This window comes from Cavia porcellus, unplaced genomic scaffold, assembly GCF_034190915.1.
Source record: "Cavia porcellus strain 051 isolate PalLab524CR breed Dunkin Hartley unplaced genomic scaffold, mCavPor4.1 scaffold_26, whole genome shotgun sequence".
Lineage (NCBI taxonomy): Eukaryota > Metazoa > Chordata > Mammalia > Rodentia > Caviidae > Cavia > Cavia porcellus.
The window spans coordinates 41,877,229-41,896,976 of record NW_026947509.1 but is presented as its reverse complement, the minus strand read 5'-3'; the positions used below and the strand labels follow the sequence as shown (position 1 = coordinate 41,896,976).

The 19,748-nt window shown below is 39.5% G+C and overlaps 1 protein-coding gene and 1 long non-coding RNA gene across 6 annotated transcripts in view; one reads left to right on the top strand and one right to left on the bottom strand.

The window, feature by feature from the left end:
• LOC100713954 (cytochrome P450 20A1) overlaps positions 1–19,748 on the bottom strand; it is a 62,701-nt gene that overhangs the window by 24,514 nt on the left and 18,439 nt on the right. For 4 of the 5 annotated variants that reach the window (XM_063237286.1, XM_003474449.5, XM_063237287.1 and 1 more), the window contains 2 exons: positions 12,975–13,142; positions 959–1,037 (listed from right to left, as the gene is read on the bottom strand). In XM_063237286.1, the coding sequence (XP_063093356.1) occupies positions 959–1,037; positions 12,975–13,142 (247 nt within the window). The remainder of the gene's footprint in view (positions 1–958; positions 1,038–12,974; positions 13,143–19,748) is intronic. The other variant, XM_063237285.1, reaches the window with a different exon arrangement.
• LOC134473296 (uncharacterized) lies at positions 7,804–12,031 on the top strand. Its single transcript, XR_010043495.1, has 2 exons — positions 7,804–8,323; positions 11,060–12,031. It is a non-coding gene; the product is annotated as an uncharacterized LOC134473296 (long non-coding RNA).

Here is a 19,748-nt window from a genome sequence, read left to right as displayed (position 1 = left end):
GCACTTATGCCACTGAGCTAAATGCCCGGCCCTCTAGTAAATTTTATAAAGTAGGCATTGATGCCCAACAACTTCAAAAACATTTTTACTTAACATTATAATGGCAAAATTGTCTTTAGCATATGTACTGCTGAGGCAAGCACAAAGAATTTTTTACATTGCTACATTCTTTTTACGAGTACCTGTATAACATTTAATCATGCCGGACAGAGGGGCTGGGGATTTAGCTCAGCGGCATAAGCGCCTGCCTCGCAAGCAGGCAGTCATGAGTTCAATCCCTGGTACCGATAAAAAGGAAAAATACATTTAAAAAAAAAAATTCAATCATGCCGGACATTATTTCTTTAGCAATTCCTATAATGTGAGACATTTGATTTGATGTTGGTTTGCTATTTACAGAAACAGTATGACATTAAATAGTTTTGTGAATATTTTCTTCTTTAGGTAATTCATTATTTAGGATTCTTTATATGTTTTTTCAGTTGTTTTGTTTTGTGACAGGTTCTAAGTAGCCCAGGCTAGCCTACTGCCTCAGCCTCCTCAGTGCTGATTACAGGCATCCAGTTTCAAACTGCTTTTTTTGGACTGTACCCTTACATTTTCCATGAATCCTGTAGAGTATACTAATTCCACAATGAGTACTAGAAGTTTTTGTGCAACAATTTTTCTCCAAATCTTTTGTTAAAGAAAAACGTCCACTGTAGTAAATGTCGGGAAAAGCATAAAAAAAGAATTTATAAATGACCAATAATTTCGAACTAGAAATTTAGCTCAGCGGCATAAGCACCTGCCTTGCAAGCAAGCGGTCATGAGTTCGATCCCCGGTACCGATAAAAAAGAAAAAGACAAAAAAAAAAAAAAAACAAAATGACCAATAATTTCATCATCATAGATCACCCACTGAAACTGAGATACATGTTTTGGTCCTTTTTGAAAAATTAAGAGCGGCCAAACTTACCATCTTCATATGGTTTCTTCCGAGTTGCACTTTTATCAAGTGACCCATCTAGAAAGCCTTTTCCAATCTCAGACCAAACCTGGAAGCAGGAAGGTATACATATCCATTACTTAGTTTCCTAAATAATACAGAGCAAAGTTAGCCAAATAGTCAGGACTTCCTCTCCACCATGTCTGGTAACAGGCTCTGCTTGTGTAATGAATGGCTGTGACGGCTGACAGCCATTACTCCACAGTTATAAGGACAAAGTGCAATACAGTCACCTCCACTCACAAATTTGATTCTTTCTCCAGTTCTGATCCCAAACTGATTTGGATGTGAACCAAGTCAAATTGAATGGTTAGGTCCAGGTATGGCGGTGCACACTTGTAATCCTAGCACGCGGGAAGCTGAGGCAGGAGGACTGCTGCAAATTGAAGGCTAACCATGGGCTACAGAGTGAGTTCAAGGTCAGCATGAATTGTATAGTGAGACCCTGTCTCAAAAACAAACAAACACAAATTCAAGGGTTAGCTTCAATGTATGCCTTATGGGAAATTTGATTCAGTTCTTGCCAATTCAGTTTGTGCATAGTTGTGGAGAAGATTAAATTTGTGAACTGAGGTACCAATCTATATTCCAAAGATTTTAATTAAGACTTTCAAACTACATTTGGAAAGGAAAAAGTTCTTTGCTTAAAAGGAGTCAAAGTGGAGAGGAAAAAGAGTTAACAGCAGAGTGAGTTCTTACTTTGTCTCAAGTGTGATCATGAAAAAACACTAAAAAAAAAAAGTAAAAGCAAACGGGAACAGATAAAAATAAATAGCTCTTAGAGACCTGCAAGGAAAAAAACCCACATTAATAGAGATATTACAAAGTACATGAGAAAATATCCCACAATAGAAATACCAGTGTCTGGCAAAGTTTCAAAAACGTGGTACAGTAACATTAGTGGGAAAATAAGTGGGCAAGGTGTTTGGTGAGTATTCAGAGATCCAACATGGATTCATATGTGAGGGGACCTTTTTCTCACACTGTAACACCTGTGAAACCAGCATGCATCACATGCATGGTAACCTCTCCCCACTGTCACCAGCAGACAGACAGTTGTCACTGCTGCTGAACTCACCCTGGACCAGCATCCCTAGAGGCAAACCAGACAGGTCAAGCACTTGGTATTTCAAATATTAAAAGACCATTATCTGAGGCAGAATAGTAAGTTTTGTTTATGGTCTGAAAACTTTGACAACTTCCAATAACATTTTAAAAATAACATTTTTGGGGCCAAGATTTCGCTCAGAGGCATAAGCACCTGCCCAGTGAGCATGAGGTCATGAGGCTGATCCCTGGTGCCAAAATAAGTAATTAAAAAATAAAAAATAACACTCCTGCCCCCCAAAATACACTTCAAACTTACTTGTGAAGTAAACACATAAACACAAAGTAGGAGATTTCTACAAGTAATGGTCCTGTAGGCAGAAGGACTGCTGTGAGTTCAAGGCCAACCTAGACTACAAAGCGAGATCTTGCTCAAAAAACTAAAAATAAATAAATAAATAATTTTGAAAGACCTAGCAAGGGTTTCAGATTAAAGATGTCTGATGGCCAGCTGTGGTGGGCACACCACCTGTAACCCCAGAGGCTAAGTAAGGCAGGAGGTTTGCTATGAGCTCCAGGCCAGCCTACAGGAGATCTCACCTCAAAACAAACAAACCTTTGACAGCTAAAAGCAGAGTGACCCTAAATGAAGTCCAGGATTGGGCAGGGGAAGCGGTGTGGAGTATAAAAACCTTATTAAAAACTGAAAAAATGTGGGGGTTGGGGATTCAGCTCAGCAGCATAAGCACCTGCCTTGCAAGCGCGCAATCATGAGTTCGATCCCCAGTACCAAAACAAACAAACAAACAAACAAACACCATCCTAAAAACTTAAAAAATGTGAAGATGGCCCCGAATGAGTTAATAGTATTGTATCAATGCTGAACTTCCCAAGTTTAAAAACGTCACTACACAAAAAGAGTATCTTCATTACAAAACATACAGTGAAGTATTTAGAGGTTGAGGGTGAGAACGTCCACTTACACTCACATGGTTCAGGGAAGAGAGGAGGGAGGAAGGGATGGATGGATGGACAGACGGGCAAATCAGTGACAAAGTAAAGAAGACAAAATATAAACAAATGCTTAATTTGGGCAAAGGATATTCGGGTGTTCCTTGTTCTGGCTGTAACTTTTCTGTCACAATTGAAATGATTTCTATTTCAAAACTACATGGAAAGAAACAAAAGGAAAAAGAAAGGAAATAAAACATAAGAAGAGGCAGGACACGTATCAACACCTGAAGGCCTAGCTGGAGATGCAGCTCAGTGTAGAGTGCTTACACATCACACATGAGGTCCTGAGATCAATTTCCCAGTCTCCCACCAAAAAGAAAGAGCCAGGTCAAGAATAAACCCTCTCCCTGGGCATAGTGGGATATGGCTAGAAGCCTAGCTACTCAAGAGGCTGAGGCAAGAGGATTAGCCTGGGTAACATGGCTCAAAAATTAATTTTGAGAAATTTTGAAAATTTTGAGAAAGCTCTGTTTCAAAATTAAAAAAAAAAAAAAAGGTCGGGGATACAGATTAATAGAACCATGGGAGGGAGAGCACCTGCCTTGCGGTCAGTCACACCACCAAAACCAAAGCAGAAGCTCTCACCAAGGAAGAAACTTCAGGTGTCAGTAAACAAGTAAAACATGAAATGAAAAGACATATTAGGGATTCCCTAACCAATTAATTTCGCAGTCTGGATAGACACACTGGTTTACTCTGGGGAGTAGAATCTAATTACCTATTTTTGGTTCTTTGAGACCTGGTCTGCCCAGTAGTTCAGGCTGGCCTGGAATTCACTCCACAGCTATGCTAGCTGGCCTTGAACTAGCATCAACCCTTCTGCCTCAGTCTCCTGAGTGCTGGGATTAAAAACATGAGGTGCCATGTCCAGCCTGGGAAGTGGAATTTAAAATGATTTTCCACTTTGTTACATGTCTAGACGCACAAAAGTTTTTCTTTTCAATTTTTTTTAATTTAAAAAATATATATATAAAGGAGAGATTAAGATGAAAGAGGACATAAAAACAACACAGATCAGAACAGAACAATTTAAGCAACATAGTGTTTCACCACAGGATAACCTGAATAACAGTAGTTACCATAGTGTCTCTTTCCTTGAAATATTTGGTATACCTTCGTATACTATAGTATCAAACATAACAAAACAGTGTAAAACCATTCAAGAGGGTAAAAGTATTACAGGGTATTTGGAACCAACTAACAGAAAACAAACAACGGTTTCTAAATTATCTCCCTGTCTATAAAAAAATTTTGTTTATACTATCACATATAATAAAATCTAGGAAGATACAACATGATATAACCCATGCAGACAGAAGAACAAAAGCTTGATGGGACTTCAAAACAAGCTGATATTAAATGAGCACTAGTTATTATGATGTCTTGTTTTCTTCAAAATAACTGTTCATACCATCAAAGACAATAAAATCAAACACCCCAGAATAAAGCCATTCCAATTAATGAATGAAAACATTATAAGGCTTCAAAACAATATAAGGGGGAATCCTGATTGCCACATACTTTCATGTATTCTTACCATTTCTTACACTAGGGAAACTACTCGGGATTTATACATGTGATTTTGATTTATTTCACTTATGAGTATGGTCTCAAGCTGCGCCCATTTATTTATAAATATCTCAATGTAATGATTCTTTATAGCTGAATAGTACTCCATTGTATAAAAGTACCACAACTTTTTTATCCATTGCTCAGTTGATGGACACTTAGGTTGTTTCCAAGATCTGGCTATTACAAATTGTGCTGCTATAAACATGGGTGCACAAATATCACTGTGGTATGATGTTTTCAGTTCTTATGGGAATATGTCTAGAAGTGGAATAGCTGGAATGAATGGGACTTCCAATCCCAGCTTTTTGAGAAATCTCCAAACGACCTCCACAACAGTTGGACCAGTCTACACTCCCACCAACAGGGCAGGAGAGTTCCTCTTTCCCCACAGGCTCACCAGCATTTGTTGTTTGTAGTTTTCCTGATCCTGGCTATTCTTTCAGGAATAAGATGGAAATCTCAGTGTGGTTTTAATTTGCATTTCTCTAATGAGTAATGATGATGAACATTTTTTCATTTATTTATTTGCCATTTGTATTTGTTCATCTGAGAATTGTACATTCATCTCCGATGCCCATTTTTGGATTGGACCTTTAAATGTTGGGGATCTGATTTTTAAAAATTCTTGTTATGTTTTATACAGAAGTCCTTTGAGGGACAGTTCACTAAGATTTTTTCCCAGTTTGTGGGTTTTCTTTTTACTATGCTGGAGATTTCTTTTGACATGCAGAAACTTTGTAGTAAGACATAATCCCAGTTATTGATTCTGGGAAGTATTTCCCATACGGTTTGATTCCTGTTCATGAATTCTCTACCTACCTTTAGGTCTTAACCCAAATCTTCTAATAAATTTAGTGTTTCTGTTTTAATATCCAGATCTTTGATCCATTTAGATTTTAATTTAGTACTTGTAATAGGCATGGGTCTAGTTTTAGTTTTCGGCATATGGAGAGCCAGTTTTTTCAACACCATTTATTAAAGAGACTGTCGTTCTTTCAAGTGAACCTGTTTGGCCCCTTTATCAAAGATAAGTTGGTTGAGTGTGTTTGTAGTTGTGGTTGTATCTTCTAATCTATTCCGTTGATCTTCAACTCTGTTTTGATTCCAGTACCATGTTGATTTTAACCAGGGTTGCTTTGTAGTATAACTTCAAGTCAGGGATTGGGATGCCTCCTGCCTTGCCTTTGCTGCTTAGAACTGTCTTTGCTATTCTAGGTCTCTTCTGGTTTCAGATGAATTTCTCTAGATCTATGAGGTATGTTGATGGTATTTCTATTGGGATTGCATTGAATCTGTATAAGAGTTTTGGGAGAATGGCCATTTTCACAATGTTTGTTCTTCCTATCCATTAGCAAGGGATGTCTTTCCATTTTCTGAGATCCTCTTCAATTTCTCTTTTCAGTGGATTATAATTTTCTCTAATCTTTCACTTCTTTAGTGAGAACAATTCCTAAATATTTCATTTTATTGATTGCTAGTGTGAAGGGTGTGGCTTCTATCTTTGTCAGTGACTTTGTTAGTGTACAGAAATGCTATTGATTTTTGTGTATTGATTTTTGCATCCAGCTACATTGCTGAATTTATTTATTAATTATATCTAGGAGTCTTTCAATGGAGTTTTGGGGGTCTTCTATGTGGAGTATTATGTCATCTGCAAATAATGATAATTTAACTTCTTCTTTTCCTATCTTTATCCCTTTTATTTCTCTCTCTTGTCTAACTACTCTGGCTAGTATTCCCAGTTCTACATTAAATAGGAGTGGTGATAAGGGACATCTTGTCTTGTGCCTGATTTTAAAGTAAAGGCCTTCAGTTTTTGGCCCTTTTGTATGATACTGGCTGTTGGTTTGTCATAGATGGCCTTTATTATATTGAGGTAAAGACCATCTATTCCAATTTTCTGTAAAGTTCTTATCATAAATGAATATTGGACCTTATCAAAAGCTTTTTCTGCATCTATAGAAATGATCATGTGATTCTTACTTTTGGCTTTATTGATATGGTGGATTACATTTTTGATTTACGTACGTTGAACCATCCCTGAATGCCTGGGATGAATCCCGCTTGGTCATGGTATATAATCTTCTTGATGATTTGCTGCATCCTATTTGCCAATATCTTATTGAGGATTTTTGCATTTGTGTTCATTAGGGAGATTAGTCTATAGTTCTCTTTTTTAGTTGGGTCTTGGTAAGAGAGTAATATTTGCTTCCAGGAATAACTTAGGAAGGATTGCTTCCTTTTCAATTTCATTGAAGAGTTTAAGGAGTGTCAGCATTAAGTCTTCTTTGAATTTCTTGTAGAATTCTGCAGTGAATCCATCTGGGCCTGGGCTCTTCTTTTAGGTAAGGACTTAATTACATTTTCAATTTCATTAATAGAAATTGGGTCATTCGGCAGTTTTACATCTTCTTGACCTAGCTTTGGTACTTCATATGTTTTTAAGAATCTATTTCTTCTGTGTTCTCAAACCTTTGAGAGTAGAGGTTTTCGAAATTTAATGGATCTTCTGTATTTCTATAGTCTGTAGAGATTTCACCTTTTTCATTTCTTATTGCATGAATTTGAGCTTTTTCTTCCCTTTTTAAAATAAGGTTGGCTGGGGCTTATCAATTTTATTTATTATTTCAAAGAATCCACTCTTTGATTCATTGATTCTTTGGATTGTTATCTTAGTCTCTATTGCATTGATTTCTGCTCTGATTTTTATAATTACCTCTCTTCTTTTGGCTTTGGGCTTGACTTGCTCTTCTTTTTCTAGATGTTTGAGGTGTAGCATCAGAGTCCACTAAACATGGCAGTAAGCAGGGCAGTTGTTGCAGGCAGGCTCAAGACCTGCTGAGCTGGTCCCAAGATGCACAAAAGTTTTATGAAAAAGCAGATTTTTTAAAACTATCTAATAAAAGTAACATAAACCATTTTAACAAGAAAAAGTATAATAGTAAACAGTGACAGGGTATTAATAATTCACAGTTCCTGGTAATTTTTTTAAAACACATTACCTTAAATATTTAGTCTATTTTCTAGATTTAAATAAGGAAATACGGGGCTGGGGATTTAGCTCAGCGGCATAAGTGCCTGCCTTGCAAGCAGACAGTCGTGAGTTCGATCCCCGGTACTGATAAAAAAGGAAAAAGACAAAAATAAATAAGTGTAGGGAGCCGAGTGACAGGCATTGCTGCCTAGATGTCTCTCTCTCTCTCTCTTATGGGCACTGTGTCTGCCTACATTAACCATAACCCTCTTTTGTTTACGTCACTTATCCGGATGTGATGGTAACCCTGTTGTATTTATCTGTTTAACCTCTTCCTGTCCCAGCTCCCGCCCTTAGCCTATAAAAGGTGTGATTATTTTCTCAATAAACCGGAGGCTTGATTGGGTTAACATCAACTTGCCTTCGTCTCTTTTTGTCTCCCCCATGTCTTTTGTTTAATCCCCGTTTCTCCTCCAGGAGTTCCAAACTTGTTGATCTACAGGCCGGATCAAGTGGCGCTCAGCGTGGGGGCCCCTGGCACAGAGAAGTTAACGAGGGAGCCGTTCGAGAGACAGCCGGCTTAAACCAAAAGTAAAAGCAAATTAAACCAGAGACCTCGGCCGAGAAATGAGTAAACTAAATCAAGGATTAAAGCTTAAAGCAACAGGACATTAAATCAAGTGCCTAGACCTGCGCAGACGACTACCCGACGTCCTGCCCGAGTCACGGTAAGTAAACGGCAACCCCATTTCCCTTTCCCAACATGGGTCAAGTATTGAGCGAACACGAAGTGTTCGTCAGAGGCCTTATAAAGGCATTAAAGACAAGAGAGATAAGGGTTAAAAAACAAAAATTATTACAGTATTTTCAGTTTATTCATAAGGTTTGCCCTTGGTTCCCCCTAGAGGGTTCTATAGATACCAAGAGGTGAAATACAGTAAGAGATGTTTTAAAAGATTATTATAGAGTTTTCGGTCCAGAAAAGGTTCCTGTGACCACCTTTACATATTAGAATTTAATTTCTGAGCTGCTTGCCCAGAGGCATGCAGACACTCAGGTTGAGGAGACAGTTGCACTGGGTGAAGCTGCCTTGCGCGACTCCCTTAAATCTACCTCAAAACCGTCCTCAAAAAAATCTAAAGCCTCTAATTTCTCAGATGCAGAGAATGATGGCCTGTTAGAGGTCCTCATACATGGTGATCTGCCACCACTTCCACCTGTTGACGTGATCAGCAGGTCCCAGGATGGCAGCCCGCCACTCCCTGTGCCTCCATGGCCAATTGGGGATTCATATAAGCCTTTAAAAACAACCTTAACTCTGAAAAGCTTACAGCCGCACAGCAGCTGGTGCAAAACCAGTTAGATGCAGGCCACATTGTTCCTAGTAATTCCCCTTAAAACACACCTATCTTTGTTATCCGGAAAAGGTCAAAAAAGTAGAGGCTGCTACAAGACCTTAGGGTGATAAATAAGACAATGGTCTTAATGGGGCCCCTACAGCCAGGCCTCCCCTCACCCAGTGCCATTCCTTTAGGATTTTTTAAAATTGTCATAGATCTTAAAGATTGCTTTTTCTCTATTCCTTTACACTTCATGACTTCCAAAAACTATTGGGAGATATTAATTGGCTCATACCATTTTTAAAACTAACTAAACATGATTTACAGCCCCTTTATGCGCTGCTTCGGGGAGACATAGATCCAACTTCCCCCCGAGAGCTTACACCTGATGCTAGGAGAGCGCTCAGTAAAGTAAAAGAGGCTATTGCTCAACAAACTGTTTCCTTTATAGACTACAATAAACCTTTACAGTTTCTCATTTTTAACACAAAGCTTTGCCCTACAGCAGTGTTCTGACAACAAGCTCCCCTCATGTGGGTCCATTTACCAGTCTCTCCAAAAAAAACACTTTTGCCTTATTTCCAAGCTGTCTTAGACCTAATAATCCAGGGTAGAAAGCAGGGAAAATGTTACTTTGGCAAAAAACCAGATATTATCATTCAACCTTTTACAAAAGACCAAATAGATTGGCTACTTCAGAGTACTGAAGTGTGGCCTATTGCCTTAGCTTCCTATTCAGGGACTATTGACAATCATTACCCTCCAAATAAGCTAGTTGACTTTGCTAATCGTCACTCATTTATATTCCCTAAAGTCACAGCTTCACAACCCCTTCCGGGTGCCCTGGTTTTATTCACTGATGGCTCATCCTCCGGAAGAGCTGCTTATATATCTCAAGACAATGTTTCTACCCTCCAGGCAGATACTTCCTCTACACAATTAACAGAGTTAAAAGCTATTCTTGCAGCTTTTGCTGCTTACTCTGACCAACCATTTAATTTGTATACTGACAGTGCTTACCTTGCTCAGTCTGTTCCATTATTAGAGACTGTTGCTACTATATGTCATGCTTCCCCAGCTACAAATCTGTTCAAACAATTACAATGCTTCATACGGCTTCGCAGTCATAAGTTCTTTATCGGTCATCTGCGAGCTCATTCCAACCTCCCAGGGCCTCTTGCCCAAGAAAATCATTTGGCTGATGTTGCTGTACGAGCACAGGTTTTTATGGCTCAGGACTCCAAGGTGTCTGAGGCCCAACAAGCCCACCAGCTACATCACCTCAATGCTCACACCCTCTGCCTTCTCTACAAAATTACCCGTGAACAAGCCAGACAAATTATAAAAAATTGTCCATCTTGTGCTATCCACTCACCTGTTCAACACCTAGGAGTCAACCCTAGAGGTTTAATTCCTAACGCCTTATGGCAAATAGATGTTACCCATTTCAATGAGTTTGGCAATCTAAAATATATACATGTCATTATTGACACTTATAGTGGCTTCATTTTTGCCACTCTCCAGACTGGAAAAGCTGCTAAACACATTATAGCCCATATGCTGTCAGCCTTCTCAGTTCTGGGATGTCCTCAACAGCTCAAGACTGATAATGGCCCTAGCTCTATACCAGCACCTCCTTTGCTCAATTTTGTAAAAGCCTTAATATCCTCCACACTACAGGTATACCTTACAATCCTCAGGGACAAGGCATTGTTAAACGTGCGCATCGTTCTCTTAAATTCACCATAGATAAAATAAAAAGGGAGACATGGTACCCCACCCAGGGGTCCCCTAAAAATGTCCTTTCACATGCTCTTTTTATTTTAAATTTTCTGACCCTGGATGCTTCAGGCTGCTCCGCAGCATCTCGGTTTTGGCATACGCAGACTCAAACACGGTTTGCATCTGTTTTATGGAGAGACCCACTAACCAATGTGTGGAATGGCCCTGATCCAGTCCTTATCTGGGGACGAGGTTCAGTGTGTGTTTACTCTCAACAAGATAGAAAAGCTAGATGGCTACCTGAACGCCTTGTAAAGCAAGTAGACAGTTCGTCAAAGACCCCATGTAACGCCCAGGAATAATGTTATTTCCTGAGGCACAATCCCCTGTGTTCTCTTACAGGTGACATATCTCCTTGGAGCCTTATGCTGCTTAACCAGCCTTCTTGAGCCACACCACACCCATGGTGGATTTTGACCCCTGCCAAACAGACTACAACTGCTGACAGCCATGCACGAAACCCCATGACTGCGGAAGAGGCTCTTCTTGGTCTGGAGAAACATACACCAGCCAAATAGACTGCATCCAGTGTTATTCAAGGCATGCTCCAAGACACAGGAAAATAACTTCATACAGAGACACCAACAAATGACTGTCAACCCCTTCTCCTTGATTTTGGGGGGGGGGGGAGTTTTTCCCTTACCTAGTCCCACTTTTGGGTCCCCTAGCTGACCTATTGTTTCTCATTTCTGTGAGTCTTGTATTTTTCAGAGGATTATGATGTTCATTAATAACCAGATAGACACATTTATGGCAAAGCCCATTCAGGTACACTACCATCAGCTGGAGATGACAGATCAACAAACCTACAGGGAAGAAATTCCCACGAGTGGCCCATATGATGATGCGGCCTGACTGCCCTGGGGCAATGGACAGGCAGTCAGAGACGGGCAACTAGGACATACATGTTAATTCCAACGGCCGCCTAAGACAGACACAAGACCAACTGCTGTTCTACAAGCCCATGACGGGTAAGGCCTGGTTGGGTTCATGCAATGAGGTCCTTGACCTAAGACAGACGCTGTCCTCACAGGGCCTGCCATACTCTTAATTAAATAATATAAAAAGGGAGGAGATGTAGGGAGCCGAGTGACAGGCATTGCTGCCTAGATGTCTCTCTCTCTCTCTCCTATGGGCACTGCGTCTGCCTACATTAACCATAACCCTCTTCTGCTTACGTCACTTATCCGGATGTGATGGTAACCCTGTTGTATTCATCTGTTTAACCTCTTCCTGTCCCAGCTCCCGCCCTTAGCCTATAAAAGGTGTGATTATTTTCTCAATAAACCGGAGGCTTGATTGGGTTAACATCAACTTGCCTTCGTCTCTTTTTGTCTCCCCCATGTCTTTTGTTTAATCCCCGTTTCTCCTCCAGGAGTTCCAAACTTGTTGATCTACAGGCCGGATCAAATAAGGAAATAATTTCAGATCAAAAATGTGGTAAAAGTAACTTAAATATGATTTCAATGAATTAATGTAGAGACTAATTTTTAAAAAGGAAAATAAATTCCTTTGTGAATCCAGAAAAAGCAAATGATGCTTCTAATCATATTCACTCAATGAGCATTTTCATGCACCAATGACTTTATTTTCTATGTAGGACACAATCTAGTTCTAGTACACAGTTTTTCTCTTTACTCTAAAATCCAATATTGCTTTTATCACACTTGGTTTTATGGTTTTTGGGTTTTTTTTTTTTTTACTTTCTGGTCTTTTTCAGACAGGGTTTCACTGTGCAGTTCAGGATGGTCTTTAACTTATTTTATAGCCCAGGTTGACCTCAAACTCAGATCCTCCTGCCTCAACCTCCCAACTGCTAGGATCATAGGCATGCGTCACCGTGCCCAGCATATACTTGGTAAGTATTAAAAGAAAATTTCTTCAGTCATATGCTCCTTACATTTAAAAAAGTATTTGTTTGAAAAACGTAATTCTTAACTTAAAATAACCATAGCTAGCATTATTCTTTTCACTAAAAACCAAGAAAGCTTATATCTTCAGAGACAAAACCAGCATTCAACTGCTTGTTATCATGAAAGGATTATTTTCTTTTCAGTACAAGGATTAAACCCAGAATCTCAGCATCCTCAGCCCCTTTTTATATTTTTTTCCTTTTGAGGCAGACTCTCACTAAGTTGCGCAGACTGGCCTGAATTTGCAAGTCTCCAGCCTCAACTTTTCAGAATGCTGGGTTACGGGTATGTACCATTGTGGTGGGCTGATGAAACGATAATCTTAAACTAAGCCCTGGACTTACCATGCCATGATTCTTTTGGAATTGAATGACTTCCTGGTCGTCTTCGAATGTGCTGCCCATTACCACCCTTGTAACAGACTTCATGGCAAAGCCAAGCACATGCTGGCTGAGCGGCACATGCTGGGTCCCTGGGTAGGTGAGCCAAATGTCTAACAACTCTTCTGAAAGCTGAAAGAGAACAAGATGCCACAATGGTTCACTGTTTCCTTTCCCTCAATCTCAAAAAACTCATCAAGTAGATGCCTTTCCTATGGTGTGCAATTCAACTCTGTAACTAAGGTAAGTATTTTGGTATTTCAGGCTCTGGCTGCACCTGTAACTGCATCTTCAATGGTTTAACAAATGATGTAAAATCACATAGAAACCACACCACAGTAAAAACAGAAAAGGGAAATTTAAATAGCAAATGTAGAAAAGCCTGAACAAAATGGAAATTTAAAGAAATCAAAATGTTAGTGTTTAATTAAAAGTAGCAGAAGTTCAGGGGCTGGGGATTTAGCTCAGCGGCATAAGCACCTGCCTTGCAAGCATGCAGTCGTGAGTTCGATCCCTGGTACCGATAAAAAGGAAAAAGACAAAAAAAAAAAAAAAGTAGCAGAAGTTCAAAAGAAATAACAGAGGTTCACCAGAGTGCCTGTGATATAAACTACAAATAAACCTGAATACAAAAAGTCTTAGACATGCTTCAGGGAGTAGAACTTCACAGTACGCAGGAAAGAGATTGTGAGCTTGGGACTCCAAAAACCCCTGATATTCCTGCTGGTCTGTCACTCAGAAGTGGCAAGGCTTTCAGCATCTTCTTAACCAAAGCTCAGGCGTCTCAGCAGTCAAGTCGGGAAGACACCTCCTGCCCTGCGTGCTGCGTGGCAATCATTACACCTGTGCCACAAATGTGTTAAGGGTTTTGCAAGCCAATGCCTGTAAACTCCTGCCACATTAGGAACTCAGGCTCCTTTTTTTTTTTTTCGTTTTTTTCTCCCTCGTACCAGTGATGGAACTCATGAGTTCATACTTGCCAGGCAGGTGCTTACGCCACTCAGCTAAATCCCCAGCAATTCAAGCTCCTTTTCCACGTCAATTGTATGAAACTTTAGCATAGTAAAAAGGACTAAAGTGATATTCTGTGAGAAAGCCCATGAACATTCAGCATGAAAAGATTTAGCATTCTGTAGATTTACATTGGCATTCACCTACTTAAAATGAAATATCTGGTGTATAATACTTTTTTTGAGCCGGGCGTGGTGGCTCACGTCTGTAATCCCAACACTTGGGAGGCGGAGGTGGGAGGATCCTTGTGAGTTCGAGACCAGCCTGGCTACAAAGTGAGCTCAAGGCCAGCCTGAACTGCATAGCGAGACCCCGTCTCAAGAAATTAAAAAAAAAAAAAAACTTTTTGAAAAGAGACGGGAATCCCCAAGACTAATGAATTGTGTTGGGTGTGGTGGCATACTCCTGTGATCCCAGCTAATCAGGGGCTAAAGTTGGAGGACCAAAAATCTGAGTCCTGCTTGGTGACTTTGTGAGATCCTACTTCAAAACAAAAAATATAAAAGGTCAGGTGTGGTGGCACATACCTGTAATCATAGCACTCAGGAGGCTGAGGAAGGAGGATCCCTGTGAGAACAAGGCCAGTCTGGTGTACAAAGTGAGTTGAAAGCCAGGCTTAACTGCAGTGAAACCCAATCACACACACACACACACACACACACACACACACACACTCTCTCTCTCTCTCTCTCTCTCTCTCTAAATAAGTAAATAAACAATAAATAGGGTTAGGGATGTACCTAGTGGTGAGAACTTGCTCAGCATGTGAAAGGCCCTGGTTTCAATCCCCAGCACTGGGGAAAAAAAATGTAATGAGCTGAGACAGTACTTTAAAAGAATTTTGAGATTTGGGTGAAGTGTAAATAAAACAGGAAAATAAAACTGAAACAAGACCTTACTTAAAAATAACTTTGGGGCTGTATAGCTGAGTGATAAGAGTGCTTAACAAAGTGTGTAAGAGTGCTTAACATGTGTAAGCTCAGTTCAATCCCCAGTGATAGCAACTCAGCCACGCCCGAAAGAAGCAATTAAGTGCTTCCTTCAAGCGAAAACTTAAGGGAAAAAAGTCAAATACTGAGGTTGCTGAGATCTACAGCATAATGCAGTATTTTGACAGACAGACTATACTCACATTTCATTTTATTATCAGTTTTATTAATCTCTAGTTGTCTAATTTATAAATTAACCTTTATGATAGGTTTGTGTGCACATGCAAAAACAATATACATAGGGCATGGTTGTATATGAAGTTTGAAGCATCAGTGGGATGTCAGTATAGATCCTTCTGAAGGGTGAATGCTCCCCCCAGGGAACCCACAAATGTGCAAGCCCCCAGCTGGACACAGCTCCAAAAAGACCTGAGAAAACAAAGCTTTCTCATATGGCAGCTTCAAAATCCTCACAAACAGAAAGTAACAGGTAGGGTGGCAAATGGACAAGAGGTGTATGGAAGGAGGCTGCCTACAGAAAGCCCCTCCAGGTATACAATGAAGGTACAAAAACAGGTTTCTAGGTGAATCTGCCAAAACACTAAGCACATAACTATCAGGGGGAACATCTCTGTGGCTGCACATGACAAAGAATAGAGTCTTTATAAAAATAGTTTAGAAAAGGCAATAAACGAATAATGATTACAACATGTGACATATCCAATTTGAAGAAATGGTAGAAAATCTGACTTCTAGACTTGCCACATATGTAACATTTATTTATTCACTTTTTTTTTTGTGGTACCAGGGATTGAATTCACGACCTTGCACTTGCTAGGCAGGCACTTATGTCGCTGAGCCAAATCCCCAGCCTTATTTACTCACTTTTGAGACAGGTAACTCATGCCAGCCCAGCTGACCTCTAACTCACAGCAATCCTCCTGCCTCTGCCACCCAAGTGCTGCGATTACTGGCATATACCACCATACATTGGCTGACACACATAATATCTAATGTATCCAGTTTTTGTTGCTGTTTTGGGTTTGGTTTTGTTGTTTGCTATACTGAGGACTGAAAACAGGCCTCCCACTGAGTTACATTTCTAGCTCTTTTTATTTTCTTATTTTGTGACAGGATATTCCTAAAGTTGCCCAAACTGGTCTTAAACTTAGGATCCTCCTACCTCAACCTCCTTAAGTATTGTGTCTCACTGTACCCAGATAAAATATCCAACTGAAGTAAAACAAAACAGTCATAGTTGACACACCTATAATCCCAGCACTTTGGCAGGCTGAAGCAGAAGGACTGAAAATCTGAGTCAACCCTGGAAAACTTACCAATTGGGTGAAATCCTGTCTCAAAGTAAAAACTAAAAAATAGGGACTGGTTAGGTCAGTGAGAAAGCCCTGAATTCAATCCTCTGTCTGTCTGTCTGTCTGTCTCTTTCTGAGTATGCAAAGAAAAGAAGAGTATAGCTAATTTTTCTTTACTATAGCTAACTTACAAGAAAAGAGAAACAGAACTTAAGAAAATTCCAGCATTGGGGCCGGGGATTTAGCTCAGTGGCATAAATGCCTGCCTGGCAAGTGCCAGGTCGAGAGTTCAATCCCCAGTGCCAAAAAAAAAAAAAAAAGGAAAAAGCAAGATAAAAGAGGGCTGGGGATTTAGCCCACCAGCATAAGTGCCTTCCTTGTACGCGGGTGGTCATGAATTTAATCCCCGGTACAGACAAGAAAAAAAGAAAGAATGTTCCAATATTGGACTAACTAGAAAAATTCTTAAATTGACTATTATAAATATGCACAGAGAGCTAAAGGAAAGCATAATCAAAGAAAATATCAATAAAAAGAAGTTTTAAAGGGAACCACCTAGAGTTTAGAGTTGAAAATCGTAATAACTGAAACTGTAAATGTGCTAGATGGTACTCAATAGTAGATTTGAGCAGATAGAAAAATCAGGGGCTTACCTGAATACACAAAGATGGAAGGCTTTCCTATTTGACTTGAATACTCTTAACCGCAGCAAATAAGACACTGTGGTTTTGACAACTGGGGTACACAAATAGATCATGGAAAAGAACATCAAAAAACAGACACAAACAAGCATGACTTGAGACCTTAACACAAAGAAAATCAACTACTGAAGAAAAAAACTCAGTAATTTTCAACAAAATTCAAAACATTAGCTCTTCGAAGAATACTAGAAATGTTTTTTGCATGCTGTAGTTAGAATCCAGATGAATCTAAAGATGCAAGCCACAGAGCTGGAAGAATGATCTGCATCTATAGTATTATAAGACCTTTACAACTCAGTAATAACAGTCTAATAAAATATGGGCAAAAAATTGACACCTCGTCACAAAAGATTTGCAGACAGCAAATAAACACATGAAAAGAGTCAGCCTCATTAATTGTTAGCTGTCACAACATAAAAGTAATTAAGACATTACCCATTTATTAGACTGGCTAAATATTAAAAAGATCTGCCCACACCAAGTGCCAGCGAGGAAATGAGAAATAGGAATGCTCACAATTGCTGGATGTGTGAGAAGGAAACACTGTGAAAAATGATTTGGCAACCCCTTAAAAGTTAAATATGCATCTACTGTGTGACTCAACCATTCCACACCTACATATTTACCCAAGACGAGTGAAAGAAGACAGAAGCACAAGGATTTACACTTAGATGTTTATGGTGGTTTTATTTGTATTTTAGGCAGGAAAAAACAGTTAATCATGACAGCCAGTGACCAAGGGCAAAAAAGCATTCTTCAGGAGACAAACAACAATTAATGCCAACCTCGCCCTAATCCACTGTTTGAGGTAAAAAGAGAAAGGTCTCAAACACGAACCTCATCCCATTCTCTGAGCCACAGTGAATCAATTTCACCTAGAAGCTTGGTCAAAGGTAAGGCAACCAAGGTTCACTGACATACGCCAGGAGACCTAGAAAGGATGACAGGCTGCTAGGCACAAAACAGGCCTGGGCGCAAAGCCACAAACAGATCTGTGAGGACTACCACATGCTCATGTGTGTACATTACATGGCTGCTACATTCCTTACATACACACTAATGCTTTTGCAGAAAACATATGTAACCTCACCATATCTCAACCATGGACTGCTCCATCCGTGGAGTAGCCTGCTCTGACTACTTTTCTGAGCTGTTCTGTGTCTGGGGCAGTCTTCCACTGTATCTTGTCCTGTGCTCTTTTTTTTTTTTTTTTTTTTTTTTTGAGACATAATATAGTCCAGGATGCCCTTGAACTGATCCTCCTGCCTCAGCCTCCTGAACGCTGACATTACAGGTGTGTGCCACCATGCCTGGCTCCTGTGCGATTCTAATAAACTTTCATTCTTTACTGATTCCTGTTGGTTGTAGCTGTCTTCCATCTTTGATGAACCAAAGAACTCATGGAATCAACTGAAAACAATCTAAATTTATATCAACAGGAGAATGGATAAGCTGTGGTAGATCCTGGCAGAGAATACAACTTAGTGATAAAAGAAAGCATTAATAATACAATAATATGGATTGATGTCAAAATAATTATGCAGCCAGGAAAAAAAAAAGAAAACATATACTGTATGATTCTAGATAAAATTCTAGAAAATGCCTTACTACTACTTTCTAGGAAAAATCAGCTCACTGGGACCTGAAAGTAGTGTCTAGGTTCAAAGGAATGGAGAGCAAAAGAAAACTTCTGGGGCAATAGTTAGGTTTGTTATCTTAAATATGATAATCATAACTTAAATGTGGCCAAGCATGATGATGTAACGTCTATAATTCCAGCTACTCAAGTGACTAAGAAGGATCACAGATTTGAGACCAACTTGAGCAGGATCCTGTCACAAAATGAAAAATAAAAGTTTAGAATATACTTCTATGGTAAGAGTCCTCCTGGGTTCAGTTCTCAGTAGCACAAACAAAAAAATAAAAACAATCTTAAATCATTGCTAGGGCTACTGCTCAGGAGTATAGTGTTTTCTTACTTTAACAAGGTCATGGATTCAATTGCCAGAAACACACAAACAAACAAAAAAACCCCCTTAAATCATATACTTTTAAAATGTACAGTTTATTGTATGTCAATTATACCCCATTAAATCATTAATAAGAGAGCATGGAGGGATAATGCCAATCCTATACAAACTCTTTTAAAACATAAAGGAGGGAAGGTTTTCTTCATTTATTTAGGCTAACATAACCCTGATACCAAAACCTGACAGAGGCCCTACAAAGAACATTGCATACCAATGTCCCTCATGCACACAGAGGTAAAAAATCACAAGCGAATCAAATCTTCTGATAATAAAGTGACAATGTGTCACTATCAAGCTCAATGATCCAAGCATCTATCTCAAGACACTAGAAAAAGAACAGTACCTTAAAACCAAAGATCACAAAAAAAAGAAGTAACAAATACAAAGCATAAAGAAACTTAACAGAAACCAAAGGCTAGGGCAATGCCCAGCATAAACAAGAAAAAGACAATGATACTGAAGTCTGGTATGGTGGCACACACCTATAATCCTAGCATTTGCAAGGATGAGGCAGGAGGATCATTGTGAGTCTGAGGCTGGGCTGTGCTACACAGGTAATTCATGCCCAGCCTGAACTGCATAGTGAGACCCTGTCTCAAAAAAAAAAAAAAAAAAAAAAAAAAAAGTGGTACTGGAATTAGGAGGATAGAAAATGGAAGCCCCATCCTGGGTGCAGGTGGCACAGATTATCCAGACCTTACTTGCAACCTGGATGAAATATAAAGGGAGAGAGGGAAGGCAGGTTGTTGCTGCT